The 16628-nt window shown below is 32.2% G+C and overlaps 1 protein-coding gene across 1 annotated transcript in view; it reads right to left on the reverse strand.

The window, feature by feature from the left end:
- Positions 1-3721: 3721 nt before the first annotated feature.
- Positions 3722-16628, reverse strand: part of LOC127729941 (aspartate--tRNA ligase, cytoplasmic-like) — a 45541-nt gene continuing 32634 nt past the window's right edge. Inside the window, exons 12-15 of the mRNA XM_052237915.1 lie at positions 14315-14395; positions 9795-9906; positions 4998-5069; positions 3722-3940 (exon numbers count right to left, since the gene is read on the reverse strand). Of these exons, the coding sequence (XP_052093875.1) occupies positions 3849-3940; positions 4998-5069; positions 9795-9906; positions 14315-14395 (357 nt within the window). The 3' untranslated portion in view covers positions 3722-3848. The remainder of the gene's footprint in view (positions 3941-4997; positions 5070-9794; positions 9907-14314; positions 14396-16628) is intronic.

The following is a 16628-nucleotide window of genomic DNA, read 5'->3' on the forward strand; positions in this document are numbered from 1 at the left end:
GAACTTAAAATTTTGACCTAAACATACTGCTGCAAGTTTGTCACATGCAGGGTTTCATCTCACAACCTCAGTGTTGACAGACTATTGATACAGTAGTTGAACTCCTTAAACCACTAGGCCACCGAGTACCTTAAAAGGAACACTGACGAAGTCTCTTGACTTTTGACAGGCACATTAACATGTAGAATGGTAAAATTAGTTTGTTGGGTACACAATCCTCCTGAGGTCAACCTTGAGAGCTGAATTTACACATAAATTCATACCGTTCGCTTTGTTCGCGGCAGCTAAAGAAACACAAAAATTTGACCCCGCGTAAATTTCCTTGCATATTCCAAGATTTCTCTCTGTTTAAATGTTGCACACATTATACTGTAAATTATCAAGTTTACACGAAATTGATATGTAACCTGTTTTCACATTATTAAAAGATGAAATAACTTTATACATAAAATCAGTCTTTTGTGTTAACCGACAGATCACAAGAATGTGCATATTTAATTAAAAAGTCTGTTTTCATAATGATTAAATTGGCTTATCATACATGTCATACATTTTGACCTCACAGCAATCCGTGACATATTCAAAAATATTAATTAGCGACAATCTGTTTATTGTTGTGATTACCAATGCAGGTAGTCTTGAATGCTTCAAGACTTACCTGCATGAGATGAACTAGATCAACGCCAAGATGTTTAAAATTCACTGTATATATGATGTATAGCACAATTCAAATCAATTCAATATTTATTTTTTTTTTTTCTAAATTTTAAATGCGCATCCAAAAAGTGGCAAAATAATCAACTTATTGATGGTGGCCGCGTATTGGTAGAAGTACCCAAACATTTTGCATATAATGTAAAAATCAAATTAAAATAAATTACATTTACACGGATATTTGCACAAATATGCTTTAAAAATGTTCTAATATACAATCAATTATAGCATGCCGCAATGTAATAATTTACTTTCCTTGAAAGTTCTCTGAATTATGTGTATTTTAGATTGCAGTATTGGTATTTATTTGCAATCGATTAATTGTCAATTAATAAAGTTTATGTTGTTTACATCTCTAATAATAACTATATATAGTGATTTTTTTGCGTGTATTTTTCCATTCAGCGAAAATTATACACAGTGAAAATATAACCTGCCCATTTTATCATCAAATCGTGAAAAAAACCAATATACAGTACGATTCGTTATGAAAAAGCTCTTTACTCTTATATTTGTATTATAAACAACAAAAACACAGAAGAATGATCTGCAGTCACTGAAAGTCAGATCAATGTACTTAATGTGCTACTATAGAAATCATGTCATTCTATATTCTAAAATCAGTTGATGTCCTTCAGAATAGATTTCATAAAGCAACATCATAAGTCTAAAAATACATGTGAAATGCCAAAAGTAGATTAGCACACTTTCAATACAGAAAACATAAAACATTAGTTTCACACGTCAAACTGAAAATATATATATGAATTGATATTAAATCCGTAAAGTACAAGACACAATTCTTTTACACAGGCATGGTTATAATCTTTATCAATAAGTGTATATATAGCCAAAAGATGATTAGAGGTTTTTTGCTGAACAATATTTATTTAAAGTGAGTGAGATCACTGTTGGCAAGAAAGGATGATTTGTGTGCATAATTTCAAACTGTATTGTAGTCTTCCATTGAGGTAGGTAGAGAAAAAAATATGCATTTATTTTCATTACTTCTATTCTATAAAAAAATAAGCAATTTTTCAGTAGACGATATTTTTTCTTGTTTAATACTGTCTATTGATGCAACCAAACAACAAGGCCATCATAGCTAAAACAGGGTAATATGCAAATAACCATAGAGTATCTTGAAAACCATCATAGAGAAAGATCTATCTACTTCCCATTTAAACAAAAACTCGGGTTCCTTAGAGTTACAGCCCTTAAATTAATTTTTTTTTAATTGAAGTTTTACGTTTTCAACTATTATTCCAAACTATATAAATGAAACTTGGCTTGCAAAAATAATCTGCACAAAAACATCTAAAATTGATTATTGATGGAAATAAAGCTTTCCTTTGTGCTACAAGGGGGTAGTATGAGAATAAAAGGTACATTATCCTGAAGAAGAGTAGATGAGGAATCCAACGACACATCATTTATCTACTGTGACAGTATTTTTATTCATGGGTATCAATTTTTGTGGTTTGAGCAAAAGTTACATGTTCTTGGGTTCTTAAGTACGTGGATTTTAGTTTTCTGAAGAAAAATAATCGAGTGAAAAATTTGAAGCAATCACAAACGAAGTTTTTTGAAAAAAATCATATCTGGTTATATGATGATTTGTGGAAGATTGCAAAATAAGGTGTTCATTTTGACTTGCTTGTTCATCTTTCATTACTGACAACATTCATCTAATTTTTAATAAAATAATTGCTTTCGGAAATAAGCTGATTCATCTATGCTTACAAATTGTCTCGATTGAAGGAAATTGCAAAGTAAACATTTTAATTGTTGCACACATGTAATCAGAAGTGATGACACTAATTAAACCGAGATCGAATGATCAACAGATTAACAATCAAAGGTGTTAATTGGGCCATAAACATGTCGATTAAAGAAATCGGTTACATAAAAAAATGCTACAAATGTACTTTGAAATGTACAATTAATTCTTGTGAAATAAAAAAGCAAACTCAATATGAATTTTTTTTTTCGTGCGAAAATTATGAGGCAATAAAATGAACACTTCATCATCACACATCACCGGAAATCTGACTTTCGTAATTTTATATGAGAATTAAAAGGTTAAAAGTTGTACAGTTTAAAGATTAAATTGGTAAAATCTGTCTGGAGTTGTACATGTATATAGTGCATTTCCTGATATTCAATATATTCTCTAGATTATATGCCTGTATCCATGTAGTCAAACCAACATGGGGATCTTTGCATGTCTTGATTTGGACAACAGTTGTTATATTTCTTTGGACACTTAAATTCGTGGATAAAGCCATCCACGAAAACTACGAAATTTAGTACCCCACGAATAAAAGTACTTTCACAGTACTTGAAAACATATATATATTATGATTTTGAGACAGAAACTTGCCACCCCAAGCTAAGTCTAGGTTGACAATTTCCACGTTTTCTATATGGACTGTGCTCAAGACATCCGACAGCCAAAACAAGTCCTTACAAAGACTGTCAGTCATGAAAGCAATCTTGGACCAATAAAATATGGGCTGTCTATCTCTTCCATCTTATAAAGTATAAAGCCTTAAGCAAAAAGTTAAGGCAGTCTTCACTGCCACTACAGCATACCTATGCCTTGACTTCTGTGACATATGTCATAGTGAAGAAAATTAGCAACAGATGATAATTGCAAAGTGATAATATCTCATATGAATATCCACTAAAGGTTAAAATAAAAGAAAAATGTGACAGAGGACACGAATGCCCCAGCTCAAGCTTTGCAATTTTCTTCCAAATCTAAAAGGGCATAACTCTAGAATGGCAAGAGACTCACTGCCCAAATTCGAGCTCTGTCTGCAAGTTTTGGTTCTTAGCATTGTGTAACAGTTTCATAAAATTTGCATAAAGCAAATTTAAGTTACAGTGTGTAAAAGAAAATGGGACGGACTATAAACAGAAAGACGGACGGAAGGACTGTCAAGGGTAACACTTAATGCGCCCCTTGCCTACAATGGGAGCATAAAAAACAACCACTATTGAATTAGCACTTTAAAATATATTATAAATAAAGGTGATTTATTGCAGCATTTTGACGAGTACATAGTACTTTTTCCAAATCTATATTTATTCAAATAGATAAAATGTCTGTTTATTTGCTAGTCATTGATTTATGGTGTTAGGCGTTTAGGATCACGTGGGAACATTGATGTTTTCCTAATGTTGTCAAGTCCTAGAAACAACATGGTTACTCTCTCCATACCTGAAATGCATAGAAATATAAATAATAATAAATTTTAACAAAAGTAATCAAGTAAGAAATATCTGGATGATTTTGGTCATGGAAATAAAAAGTGAAAAATGGCTGTACAAGAAGAAAATCACTGACTATAATAAAGAAATATTGACATTAGCAAAACCTGCTAAAAAGGCAATTAATATCCTTATAGATAATTGATATAAAAAAGAAGATGTGGTATGATTGCCAATGAGACAAATCTCCACAAGACAGAAAATGACACAGAAATTATCAACTATAGGTCACTGTGCGGCCTTCAACAATGAGCAAAGCCCATACTGCATAGTCAGCTATAAAAGGCCCTTTAAGTCTGCATTATCTTACAGTATATTTTATCTTTTTATTTTTATGTCCATGCTTTTCAAACTACTCTATTCTTAAATGTGTTAGTAATTCAAGATTATGTATGACACACGTGGATGATACACACTTGATGAAAACGTCTAATTTGAAATGTATATTTTTGGTGAATATGTGCTGTCTCAATGAGATGTAATCCACACACTTTATTTACTTGTAAAAGTTTTAGATATGCCAGGGGTGTGTTTAAAATTCATAATGGCATTGGTTAATATTTACTTTCCAAGCCGTTTTGATAGGCAAGCAATGTACAGCATATTGTTCAAAATAGATAGATATCTAGGGCATAGTGGCTATACTAGCTGCTAAGATATTGGACGCAATTCAGTACTGAATACTTCCAACATACACTAAGTACTATCAATAGGTACATATACTGAGACAATTTTGGTGGATTGAGGTAAACTTGTTCTTTGGAGGATATTTGAATTCTTGGTTTTGCCAAAGTCTTAATACAAGACGATTGAAGATTTGTAATTTCGTTGAACATTTGAATTCAAGGTTTACCAATACCCACTAATTCCAAGTAAATCGGTATCCCACGAATAATAATGAATCCGCAGTGCATGATAAAAAAATATGGATATTTTTACTACAAGTTTAATTTTTTGATGTTCAATGTAAAATTCATAAGAAAATATGTTAATATGGTCTTGCTTACCGATTCCTCCGCCAGCATGTGGTGGTGCTCCATATCTAAAGGAGTCTATGTAGGACTTGATATGTTGTATATCTAAAAAAATTAAATTACAAAATAAGAAATTAAACTGAAACAGGAAAAGCAAGAGAAATAAACTGCTTCGCCGTGCGCAGCTGGATACGACCGCAGAGGTCCAACCCTGAACAGTTGGGGCAAAAATGGACACAATATTCAAGCTTGATACAGGTCTGAATTTGGATTGTAATTAAATATTTGACACATTAGAGGTTTCTGACACAGAATAAATGTAGTCAAAGAACTTGAAATTGGTTATATGATTTGAATTTATATTCAATTGAAGATTTCTAAAATTCTTGCTGTTGTGCAATACACAGTGCTGTTGCGCAATACTTAGTTAATCTGTTTTCAGACTATATACAAAGAATTACCAAAATAAATTGTGACCCCCAATTTTTTTTTGGAAAATTGATAATTTCTTAAATCTTGAGGGAAAAAAATTGACCCCCCTCCCCATTTGTCCCCACCCCCAAAAAAATAACATTTGAAGAAATTTTCTTTTTGTAAAATGCAGTGTTCTCCCCAGGCCCTTAAAGGACCGCGGACCCGGGATGTATAATTTTTTACCGCGGTGGTATCGTTCTTACCGCGATGTATAATTTTTCTCCGTGGTGCTAAAATTTTCAGTTAAAAAATCGTAAATCGGTAAAGTTTTAAAAGACTTGTTAAATCTTTTCCGTGCGGTATAAAATTCCAGGTGAAATTTGACCAGTTCAAACCAGTTCAACACAGATTGTTTACACCACGTGATCGATTTACCATATGAGATTAACCTTGTTGATTGGATTTAATCGATGTAATTAACACTTGTAACATGATTCTTTTGTGTTTTAATTAAGAGTTCATAACTTTATGATCACAGATAACTATTTTATGGCTTCACTCTCCACCCAAGCACTGATCTGTGACAAGTCGGCAAATACTTTGTACACAAACAGTGTCTTGACCCGATAGGTACATTTTTTGTACACCGTAATGGTGGCTCATTACGTGTAATGGACAACTATACATTTCCCAATTCTTATTATATGTCTCTGATTAAACCATGGCCAATATTATCTTTAATTATGACATAGTTATTGCATGATAGTCGGGTTTCAAACTGTAGTATCTGTCTGTACATATTACATGACCCAGTTAGTTCACGTAGAATATTCAAGTTTATTTACAATTAATTGCAATCTATTATAATAAAATAAAATGCATGACTGTACCTTCAAACTGGATATCTATATCCATAATTAATGAATAACAGAAGTAATCTTGCAAATTTTATCCATAAGCACATGTTAAATCTATTTATATCTACTTCCTGTCATTTAGGCGGGAAAATAGGGAGACTTAGTTGTTGACATTGAATATGGTTACTTTAATATAGATTTATAGACCAAAGATAAATTTATAGATTTAGGAATTCTTTTTAAATGGTTCATGACAAATAAAGATTTAGATTTTAGGGCAGTATTAAGTCTGTATCTATGTTTGATTATCACCAAAGACAAGAAAGGTTAATATTTACATGAAATCTATGGCAAAATGTTCTGAAATTTATGAAAAATTTCTTTTTATTAAAATCTAAGATAGAAACTGGTTCAAATAATAAAACAATATTTGCAATTGTTGTTAATTTTATATCTTCTTATGACAGGAATCCTTTCACATACAACAACTTTTTTTTCTAGAAACTAGAAAATTTTTTAATTGAACATTTTTGTTCTCTTTTGAATGATATTTTATTTTTATTGATTTTGGATTTTATAAAAGATTTAATTACCATGATTACTTTAAATTCAGATGAATACTTTATTATGAATCATAATTTATTTATTTTAAAAATATATTAAAGTATACAAACTGTTTTTTTATTTACTTCTTTTTTTACCAATAATTTTCTGAATCAATGTCTACATAACACAGTACCACAGTGTTAAAACAAAACATGAGACATAAAAACAACAGTAACTAGAGCTAAGCGATGCGACACAACTGATTGCATGAAATATTTCACCAAGAAGTCCACACGCGTTACCCTGGTGCTATCCAAAAATCCTGGGGAGAACACTGAAATGTGGTAAATTTAAGAGACATCCATACACTTAAACACAAGTTATTGTCTGAAAACTAGAAAATTGCTTGTTTTGGCCCCTTTTGGCCCCTAATTCCTTAACAGATTGGCCAATTACTTCCAACCTTCTACTTGTGGTATTGAACCTTGTGGTACAATTTCAGAGCAATCAAAATACTTATACAGAAGTTATAGTCCTGAAACTAGAAAAATGCTTGTTTTGGGCCCCTAATTCCTATACGGTTGGGACCATCACCCCCAAAAACAATCCCAACCTTTTTTTGTGGTAATGAACCTTTTGCTTAAATTTCATAGAGATCCATACACTTAAACTAAAGTTATTGTCCGGAAACCAAATGTCCTCGGACAACTACGACGACGATGACGACGTGAAAGCATTATTCGAACGCAAATTTTTAGCGGTCTTATAATAAACTGCTTCGCTGAGCGCAGCTGGATACGCCCGCAGAGGTCTAACCCTGAACAGTTGGGGTAAAAATGGACACAATATTCAAGCTTGATACAGGTCTGAATTTGGATTGTAATTAAATATTTGACATACATCTATTATAGGTTTCTGAATATATGTAGTCAAAGAACTTGAAGTTGGTTATATGAATTGAATTTATATTCAATTAAAGATTTCTTGCTGTTATGCAATACACTGTGCTGTTGCGCAATACTTAGTAAATCTGTTGTCAGACTATAAACAAATAAAATTTATAAAATTCTAAAGGGAGCTTACATCAATAGATATAAACAGTTCACCAAAGTTTCATACGAATTGCTGAAAGCATTTTTGAGTTTTTGTCTGAAAACTGGAAAATCCCCCCTTTTTTAATGAATAAACCCCATAATTCGGAAATGTAAAATCTAAAATTTATAAAATTCTAAAGGGAGCTTACATCAATAGATATCAACAATTCATCAAAGTTTCATGAGAACTGCTGAAAGCATTTTTGAGTTATGGTCCAAAAACTGGAAAATCCCCCTTTTTTTATGAATAAAACCCCATAACTCGGAAACGTAAAATCTAAAATTTATAAAAATCCAAAGGGAGCTCATGTCAATAGATATAAACAATTAACCAAAATTTCTTGCAAGTTGGTGAAAGCATTCTTGAGTTATTGTCCGAAAACTGGAAAATACCCCTTTTTTTAATGAATAAAACCCCATAACTCGGAAACGAAAAATCTAAAATTTATAAAAAACGAAAGGGAGCTCACGTCAATAGATATAAACAATTCACTAAAGTTTTAAGCAAATTGGTTAAAGCGTTTTTGAGTTAATGTCCGACATGTTGACGACGGACGGACGGACAGACGGACAGACGGACGTACAACGGTATACCATAATACGTCCCGTAAACGGGCGTATAAAAATGACAGAAAACTGGTATTTAATTATGTGTCGTTGTTAACTGAATGAAGGGTTAAAACTCCTGAACAGCAAAAGTGAAAATTGTCAATTGTCAATTGTGACCTCAATTTTGTCATCAGTAACAACATATCAAAGTTTGAAAAGCATTGATAGAACAGTTCTAATATCATTTTCCAATCAATCAAGGACCATAACTCTTGAATAGGAAAAGTGAAAACCATCAATATCCAACTATTAAAAAAGTATTGGAAGTTATTGCACAGAAACAACTTGAGCCATCCATCAGCCCACTGTAACTGGATTTCTATAAGAAAACCCAGTATTGTCAATTAATGTTGATATAAATAAGTGTTGATAAGAAATAACTAATTATAAAAAAGAAGATGTGGTATGATTGCCAATGAGACAACTCTCCACAAGAGACCAAATGACACAGAAATTAACAACTATAGGTCACTGTACGGCCTTCAACAATGAGCAAAGCCAATACCGCATAGTCAGCTATAAAAGGCCCCGAACAATTCAAACGAGAAAACTAACAGCATAATTTATGTACAAAGTAATGAACGAAAAACAAATATGCAACACAGCAACAAATGACAACCACTGAATTACAGGCTCCTGACTTGGGACAGGCACATACAGAATGTGGCAGGGTTAAATATGTTAAACATTGTTTATTGCAATATCTAGTTAACTGCCATATATACTGTGGATTTATTTATTTTCGTGGGTACCAATTTTCGTGGACTGAGAAAAACCTGCATTTTCGTGGATATTTGATTTCGTAGTTTTGCCAAAATCTGCAGACAACCCTATAGAAAATTTGCAATTAGTTGAACATTTAAATTCATGGTTCACCTGTACCCACAAAATCCACGAAAAATGGTATCCAACGGATAAAAATGAATCCACAGTAGAACAACCATTCTATATAGGTTTATCCCTATCAATAAGTGAATTCTGCAGAAAAACTTAATATACATAAAACAATATATAATATAAGACATGAACCATTTGAACATAGCATACTAATATGTTATGATCAAATAGAACTTTATTTGCTTTCTGAAAATATTGAAAAATCAACGACGATCACAGAACAAGGTAATTTACAGTACAACACTATTCTAGCATTTATACCGGTCATAAAAATTTCATGTACAATTATTGTACTCAGACTCAGAATTCAACCAATCAAAACACTGGATTTCGTATTTCACAAATTTTGTACTCCCAGTACTGAGTTAAGTTTTATTGCCGAAAGACATGTTCTCTAAACGCTTCATACATACCAATTCCTTTCTCTTTAGCCCTTTCTGTAAGAAGATCTGGACAATGGACTCTCTGTGCCCCAGACAAAATTTCCTCTCCTCTCATAAACATATCATAGGAATTGCTCCATTTCTATAACAAAATATATATATTTGAAATTGTTTCATAAATTATTATATTTATGTGATAATGTATTTGCTGCTGCTAAATTTTATGAAGATTCTTTATAATATTAAGTACAACAGTAATTTTAATAGATTGTTTAAAGTTCTTAAACTGGACTTACAATTTTGTTTAAGATAAATAAAATTCAATAATTAACATATTTAAAATGAAATTAAGAATTTTTTAAAGCACAGTCGTTAACCATGCATTAATAAATAGATGCATCATGGTATGATTTCCCCTGTCTCCTCCCCCTCCCAACCAAACAAAATAAAATGCTTCGCTGGGCGCAGCTTGATACGACCGCAGAGGTCGAACCCTGAACAGTTGGGGCAAGTATGGACACAACATTCAAGCTTGATACAGCTCTGAATTTGGATTGTGATTAAATATTTGACACAGCATAGGTTTCTGACACAGAAAGAATGTGGTCTAAGAACTTCAATTTTTTTAATTTACCTATTATGGTCCAATGTCCAAAATCAAAATACATGGTTAGATTCAGCATATCAAAGAACCCCATATATTCAATTTTTGTTGAAATCAAACAAAGTTTAATTTTGGACCCCAACTTGGACAAACTTGAAAACTGGTCCCATAATCAAAAATCTAAACACATGTTTAGATTCAGCATATCAAAGTACCCCAAGAATTCAATTTTTGTTAAAATCAAACTAAGTTTAATTTTGGACCCTTTGGACCTCAATGAAGACCAATTTAAAAAACGGGACCCAAATTAAAAATCTAAAAAAACGGTTAGATTTGGCATATCAAAGAACCCCAATAATTCAATTTTTGATGAAATCAAACAAAGTTTAATTTTGGACCCTTTTGACCTCAATATGAACCAATTTGATAGCAGGCCCACAAAATAAAAAATCTAAATACATGGTAAGATTCAGCATATCAAAGAACCCCATATATTCAATTTTTGTTGAAATCAAACAAAGTTTAATTTTGGACCCCAATTTGGACCAACTTGAAAACTGGGCCAAAAATCTAAAATCTAAATACATGTTTAGATTCAGCATATCAAAGAACCCCATATATTCAATTTTTGTTGAAATCAAACAAAGTTTAATTTTGGACCCCAACTTGGACCAACTTGAAAACTGGTCCCATAATCAAAAATCTAAACACATGTTTAGATTCAGCATATCAAAGAACCCCAAAAATTCAATTTTTGTTAAAATCAAACTAAGTTTAATTTTGGACCCTTTGGACCTTAATGTAGACCAATTTAAAAAACGGGACCCAAAATTAAAAATCTAAATACACGGTTAGATTTGGCATATCAAAGAACCCCAATAATTCAATTTTTGATGAAATCAAACAAAGTTTAATTTTGGACCCTTTTGACCTCAATATGAACCAATTTGATAGCGGGCCCACAAATAAAAAATCTAAATACATGGTAAGATTCAGCATATCAAAGAACCCCATATATTCAATTTTTGTTGAAATCAAACAAAGTTTAATTTTGGACCCCAATTTGGACCAACTTGAAAACTGGGCCAAAAATCTAAAATCTAAATACATGTTTAGATTCAGCATATCAAAGAACCCCATATATTCAATTTTTGTTGAAATCAAACAAAGTTTAATTTTGGACCCCAACTTGGACCAACTTGAAAACTGGGCCCATGATCAAAAATCTAAACACATGTTTAGATTCAGCATATCAAAGAACCCCAAGAATTCAATTTTTGTTAAAATCAAACTAAGTTTAATTTTGGACCCTTTGGACCTTAATGTAGACCAATTTAAAAACGGGACCCAAAATTAAAAATCTAAATACACGGTTAGATTTGGCATATCAAAGAACCCCAATAATTCAATTTTTGATGAAATCAAACAAAGTTTAATGTTGGACCCTTTTGACCTCAATATGAACCAATTTGATAGCGGGTCCACAAATAAAAAATCTAAATACATGGTTAGATTCAGCATATCAAAGAACCCCAAGAATTCAATTTTTGATGAAATCAAACAAAGTTTAATTTTGGACCCTTTTGACCTCAATGTGGACAAAGTTGATAACGGGACCCAAAAATCAAAAATCTAAATACATGGTTAGATTCAGCATATCAAAGAACCCCATATATTCAATTTTTGTTGATATCAAACAAAGTTTAATTTTGGACCCCGATTTGGACCAACTTGAAAACTGGGCCCATAATCAAAAATCTAAATACATGTTTAGATTCAGCATATTAAAGTACCCTAAAAATTCAATTTTTGTTAAAATCAAACTAAGTTTAATTATGGACCCTTTTGACCTTAATGTAGACCAATTTGAAAACGGAACCAAAAATTAAGAATCTAAATACACGGTTAGATTCGGCATATCAAAGAACCCCAATAATTCAATTTTTGATGAAATCAAACAAAGTTAAATTTTGGACCCTTTGGACCTCAATGTGGACCAATTTAAAAACGGGGCCCAAAATCCAAAAACTTAATACACGGTTAGATTCAGCATATTAAAGAACCCCAAGAATTCAAGAATAAAACCCCATTGAAATTGATCAAGAAATAAGCAATTTATACAAAGTATCTTCTTTTGCACAATACTGTGCAATTGAATATTTCTTGCTATTGTGCAATACTGTACAATTGACAATTTCTTGCTATTGCGCAATATTGTGCTATTGGATATTTCTTGCTATTGCGCAATACTGTGCAATTGAAGATTTCTTGCTATTGCGCAATACTGTGCAATTGAAGATTTCTTGCAATTGTGCAATACTGTGCAATTGAAAATTTCTTGCTATTGCACAATACTTATTATATAATAATTTACACATCCTGTTTGGTGTGTATCTCCTACCATATCATTATTATTTGCTTTTAAATATTAATCAGAAATAACCAACTTAAAATGGAAAATTTTAAAAGAAAAAAAAAAGGAAAAAAAGAAAAAAAAAGAAAAAAAAAATCCCCCCCACAAATTTTTTGAACCCCCTTATGATTCATCACCCCCAAACTCAATCCCAGCCTTCCCTTTGTGGTATGGTACCTTGCAGTACAATTTCAGAGAGATCCATACACTTGAACACAAGTTATTGTCTGGAAACTAGAAAAATGCTTATTTTTGGCCCCTTTTTGGCCCCCAATTCCTAAACGTTTCGGGCAATTACCCCCAAACTCAATTCCAGCTTTCCCTTTGTGATATGGAACCTTGTAGTACAATTTCAGAAATATCCAAACACTTACACACAAGTAATGGTCATGAAACTAGAAAAATGCTTGTTTTTTGCCCCTTTTTTGGCCCCTAATTCCTAAAATTTTGAGGCTAATACCCCCAAAATCAATTACAGCCTTCCCTTTGTGATATGGAACCTTGTGGTACAATGTCAGAGAGATCCATACACTTACACACAAGTTATTGTCTGGAAGTTACAAAAATGCTTATTTTTGGCCCCTTTTTGGCCCCTAATTCCTTAACTGTTGGTACCATAACCCCCAAAATCAATCCCCACCTTCCTTTCGTGGTATTGAACCTTATGGTAAAATTTCATGGAGATCCATTCACTTAAACTAAAGTAAGAGTGCGAAAACCAATGTGTCTTCGGACGACGCCGGACGACGCCAGACGACGACGACGACGACGACGACGACGACGCCAACGTCATACCAATATACGACCAAAAAATTTTCAATTTTTGCGGTCGTATAAAAACTCCACAAAACCAACAACCTTTAATTCTTTATTGGAACCATTGAAGTCAAATAACTCCAGAGAGACAAATCTGATATAGTTGAAAATATTAAAATTAAAAACAAATAGAGCTTAACACGTTGTTAGATTGTTACATGTATATAATTGAATGGTATAACTATTTTGTGGAAACAATACTTCAATAGCTAGCCTAAGCATTTGGTCTGGTATTATGTCAGAGAATAGTCTTACCGTCAAGTGAAACCTAGATAACCTTTATTTTGTTTATGCTATGTATTATGTAGAATGACATTCCTTGTTTAGGATAAAAAAATTCTTATTAAGGTTAAGCATTGTACAGATCACTACAGTCTTACAGATAAGATAAACCATGTTCATGATAACAAACATTGTTATCTGTGTCAGGCATTTTGTACAATTGTCTTAATGCCTATGGAAACTTGTCTATGATAACTGTCTTGTTATTTAGGTCCTGATAACTAACGTTGTCAGTTGGGTCAGGCATTGTGTAGAATGGTCTTACAGCCAAGGGAAACTTGTCAATGATAACTAACCTTGTCAGTTGGGTCAGGCATTGTGTAGAATGGTCTTACGGCCAAGGGAAACTTGTCAATGATAACTAACCTTGTCAGCTTGGTCAGGCATTGTGTAGAATGATGATACTGACAAATGAATCTTCTTCTGATAACTTACCTTGTCAGTTGGGTCAGGCATTGTGTAGAATGGTCTTACGGCCAAGGGAAACTTGTCCAGGATGAAGAAGTCTGTATCATACTGAAAAGAAAAGAAATATTCACCATAAAATATCCAGATAGCTCATTCTGTAGAAATTATGCTATTCAGTTTCAACTAAAGGCTTTCAAGAGAATAGTATACTTAACTGGTTATTGGGGGATGGATAGATGTTTATTGTTCCTTTGGAATTCTGTAAACTTATTTCCAGTTTGGTGGTAGTAACTACATAACAATTATTTATACCATACAAAAATAAAATCAGCCACTATGGATACATTGGGATACCAATTTTTTTGGATTTCCTGGGTTTAGATAAACCAGAAATTTAAATGTACAACAAAGTACACATTTTCTAAAGGCATGTATACAGACATTGGCAAATCCTGAAATCAAACATCCACAAAAATACAAGTTACCCCAATCCAACAAAATTTGTATCCACCAAAATAAATGAATCCATAGTAAGCGGTTTCAAACACAGGATGTGTACAATGCAGTCTGGTAAATCTGCCCTCATAAGGCTTTGACCGTATGTATTTCTGCTTAATTATATACATATTGTATCAAATTTAACATAAATCGATTCACTGAAAAATCAATTTTGAGTAGTTTATCTCATTTCCCAAAAAATATTTGAAATAAATTTTAAAATCAACAAAACAAGTGGGTCATCTGTGTTTTTATCGGAAATGTGTTTTTCCGGTAAAGCAGCCCATGGGCAGTAAATATGTATGGAGGGCCAGTTGATCATATATTTATGAAAGGAAAAGGTGGTCTATTAATAGACCACTTATAAAGGGATTCCAAACAATCGAAAAAAAAAATTCAAGGCAGAAACGAGTGTTGTAAGCAATAATAGATTATCGTTAGCTTTAGGAACTGTATTATATATATCATTAGATATTTTCGTAATAAAGGATTTTTCTGTAACATCTGACATGTCTGACATGCAGTAATGATAAGTACAGTTCCTATGAATAAAATAGCAGATGAAATATTCATGGAAGTGACAATTACGGAAGTGAATGGGAGTGGTCGGGTTTACCGGACGGACGGAATTACGGGACACTACTGTAAGGTTTCAGCTAATCAGAATACTATATTATTGACCCTGATGTGAGCCATCAGGGTCAATTATATAGTATCAGAAAAAAATTAAGAGAAAGAAAAAATTCTGATGGTGATGACTCAATAAGCAATCTTGCAAAATCTGGTTTCATTTCACTGAAAATTTTTCTCAAAAGAAGCTGTTAACATCAACATTTTCATGAAAAGCAGATTCAGTGGGATATCCAGTAAACGAAAACAAAAGAAAATTCACTCTTCTTATGATAGAGTCAATAAAGTCAATAATAAAACAATGCCTGTGACGATACTGATCAGATATTATTTCCAAATAATAATTGTTCATTTTAAATAAATTAATTGTTCAACTGTGTTATTAGAAATATACATGCAAATACACAATGTTTTATGTTCAGTATTTATCGAGATAACTGTATTAGAAGCTTGTGAAAATGAGATTTAAAAACTGCCAATCTTTGCTGCATATTGATAAAAAAAATTCGAAAAAATCATAAGCATACAAAATCTAAAGATCTTTCGGGTCACCAATTTTCAGAGTGTTCCAAGAAGTCCTTAGCATGTTACAAGTTTCCAAAGTATACTTATCTTTTCACACCCAAGTTATCGAGCACTCTGGTCTGCTCTTGTCACATGTATATTCAGTAGAAAAATGTTGTCTTTTGGTGAATATAAAAATTTAAAAGTCTGTGTGTGCAGGTTAAGAAATTAAAGATAACTATTTTTATAAAGTAGGTATCTTTATACTATTTTTTATACAATTTTAAGAAAAGGTCGTCTTGATTTTTGTACATGTATTTGCGGTCTTCTAGATCTATTCACATTCAATGTTTACATCAAGATAAGGTCTGTTTCAAATTGCTTAGTAACTTAATTTCAAAAGTGCCAATCTTTGCTGCATATCATTCGATTCCATTGGAATTTTTTCCCCGACTTTCTCTGATCTAGCTGTATATATATTCGGATAATAAGCATGTTCCAGAAAGGTATACAGCCAGTAGAAAAATAAATTGAAGTTGGAATTGTCCAGGAATTTATTCGCATAGCAACATTTTAAACGAATTCTACATCAAGCTTCTATAGCCTGCTGTACTCGTCGTTTGCTACTTAAGGAGGGAAATGATAACATTGAATGGAAGTTTTGTTTTTATTTCAATTTATTTCTATTTTAACTATTTACCAGAACGTT

The sequence above is a fragment of the Mytilus californianus genome, unplaced genomic scaffold (genome assembly GCF_021869535.1).
Source record: "Mytilus californianus isolate M0D057914Y unplaced genomic scaffold, xbMytCali1.0.p SCAF_2, whole genome shotgun sequence".
Classification (NCBI taxonomy): Eukaryota; Metazoa; Mollusca; class Bivalvia; order Mytilida; family Mytilidae; genus Mytilus; species Mytilus californianus.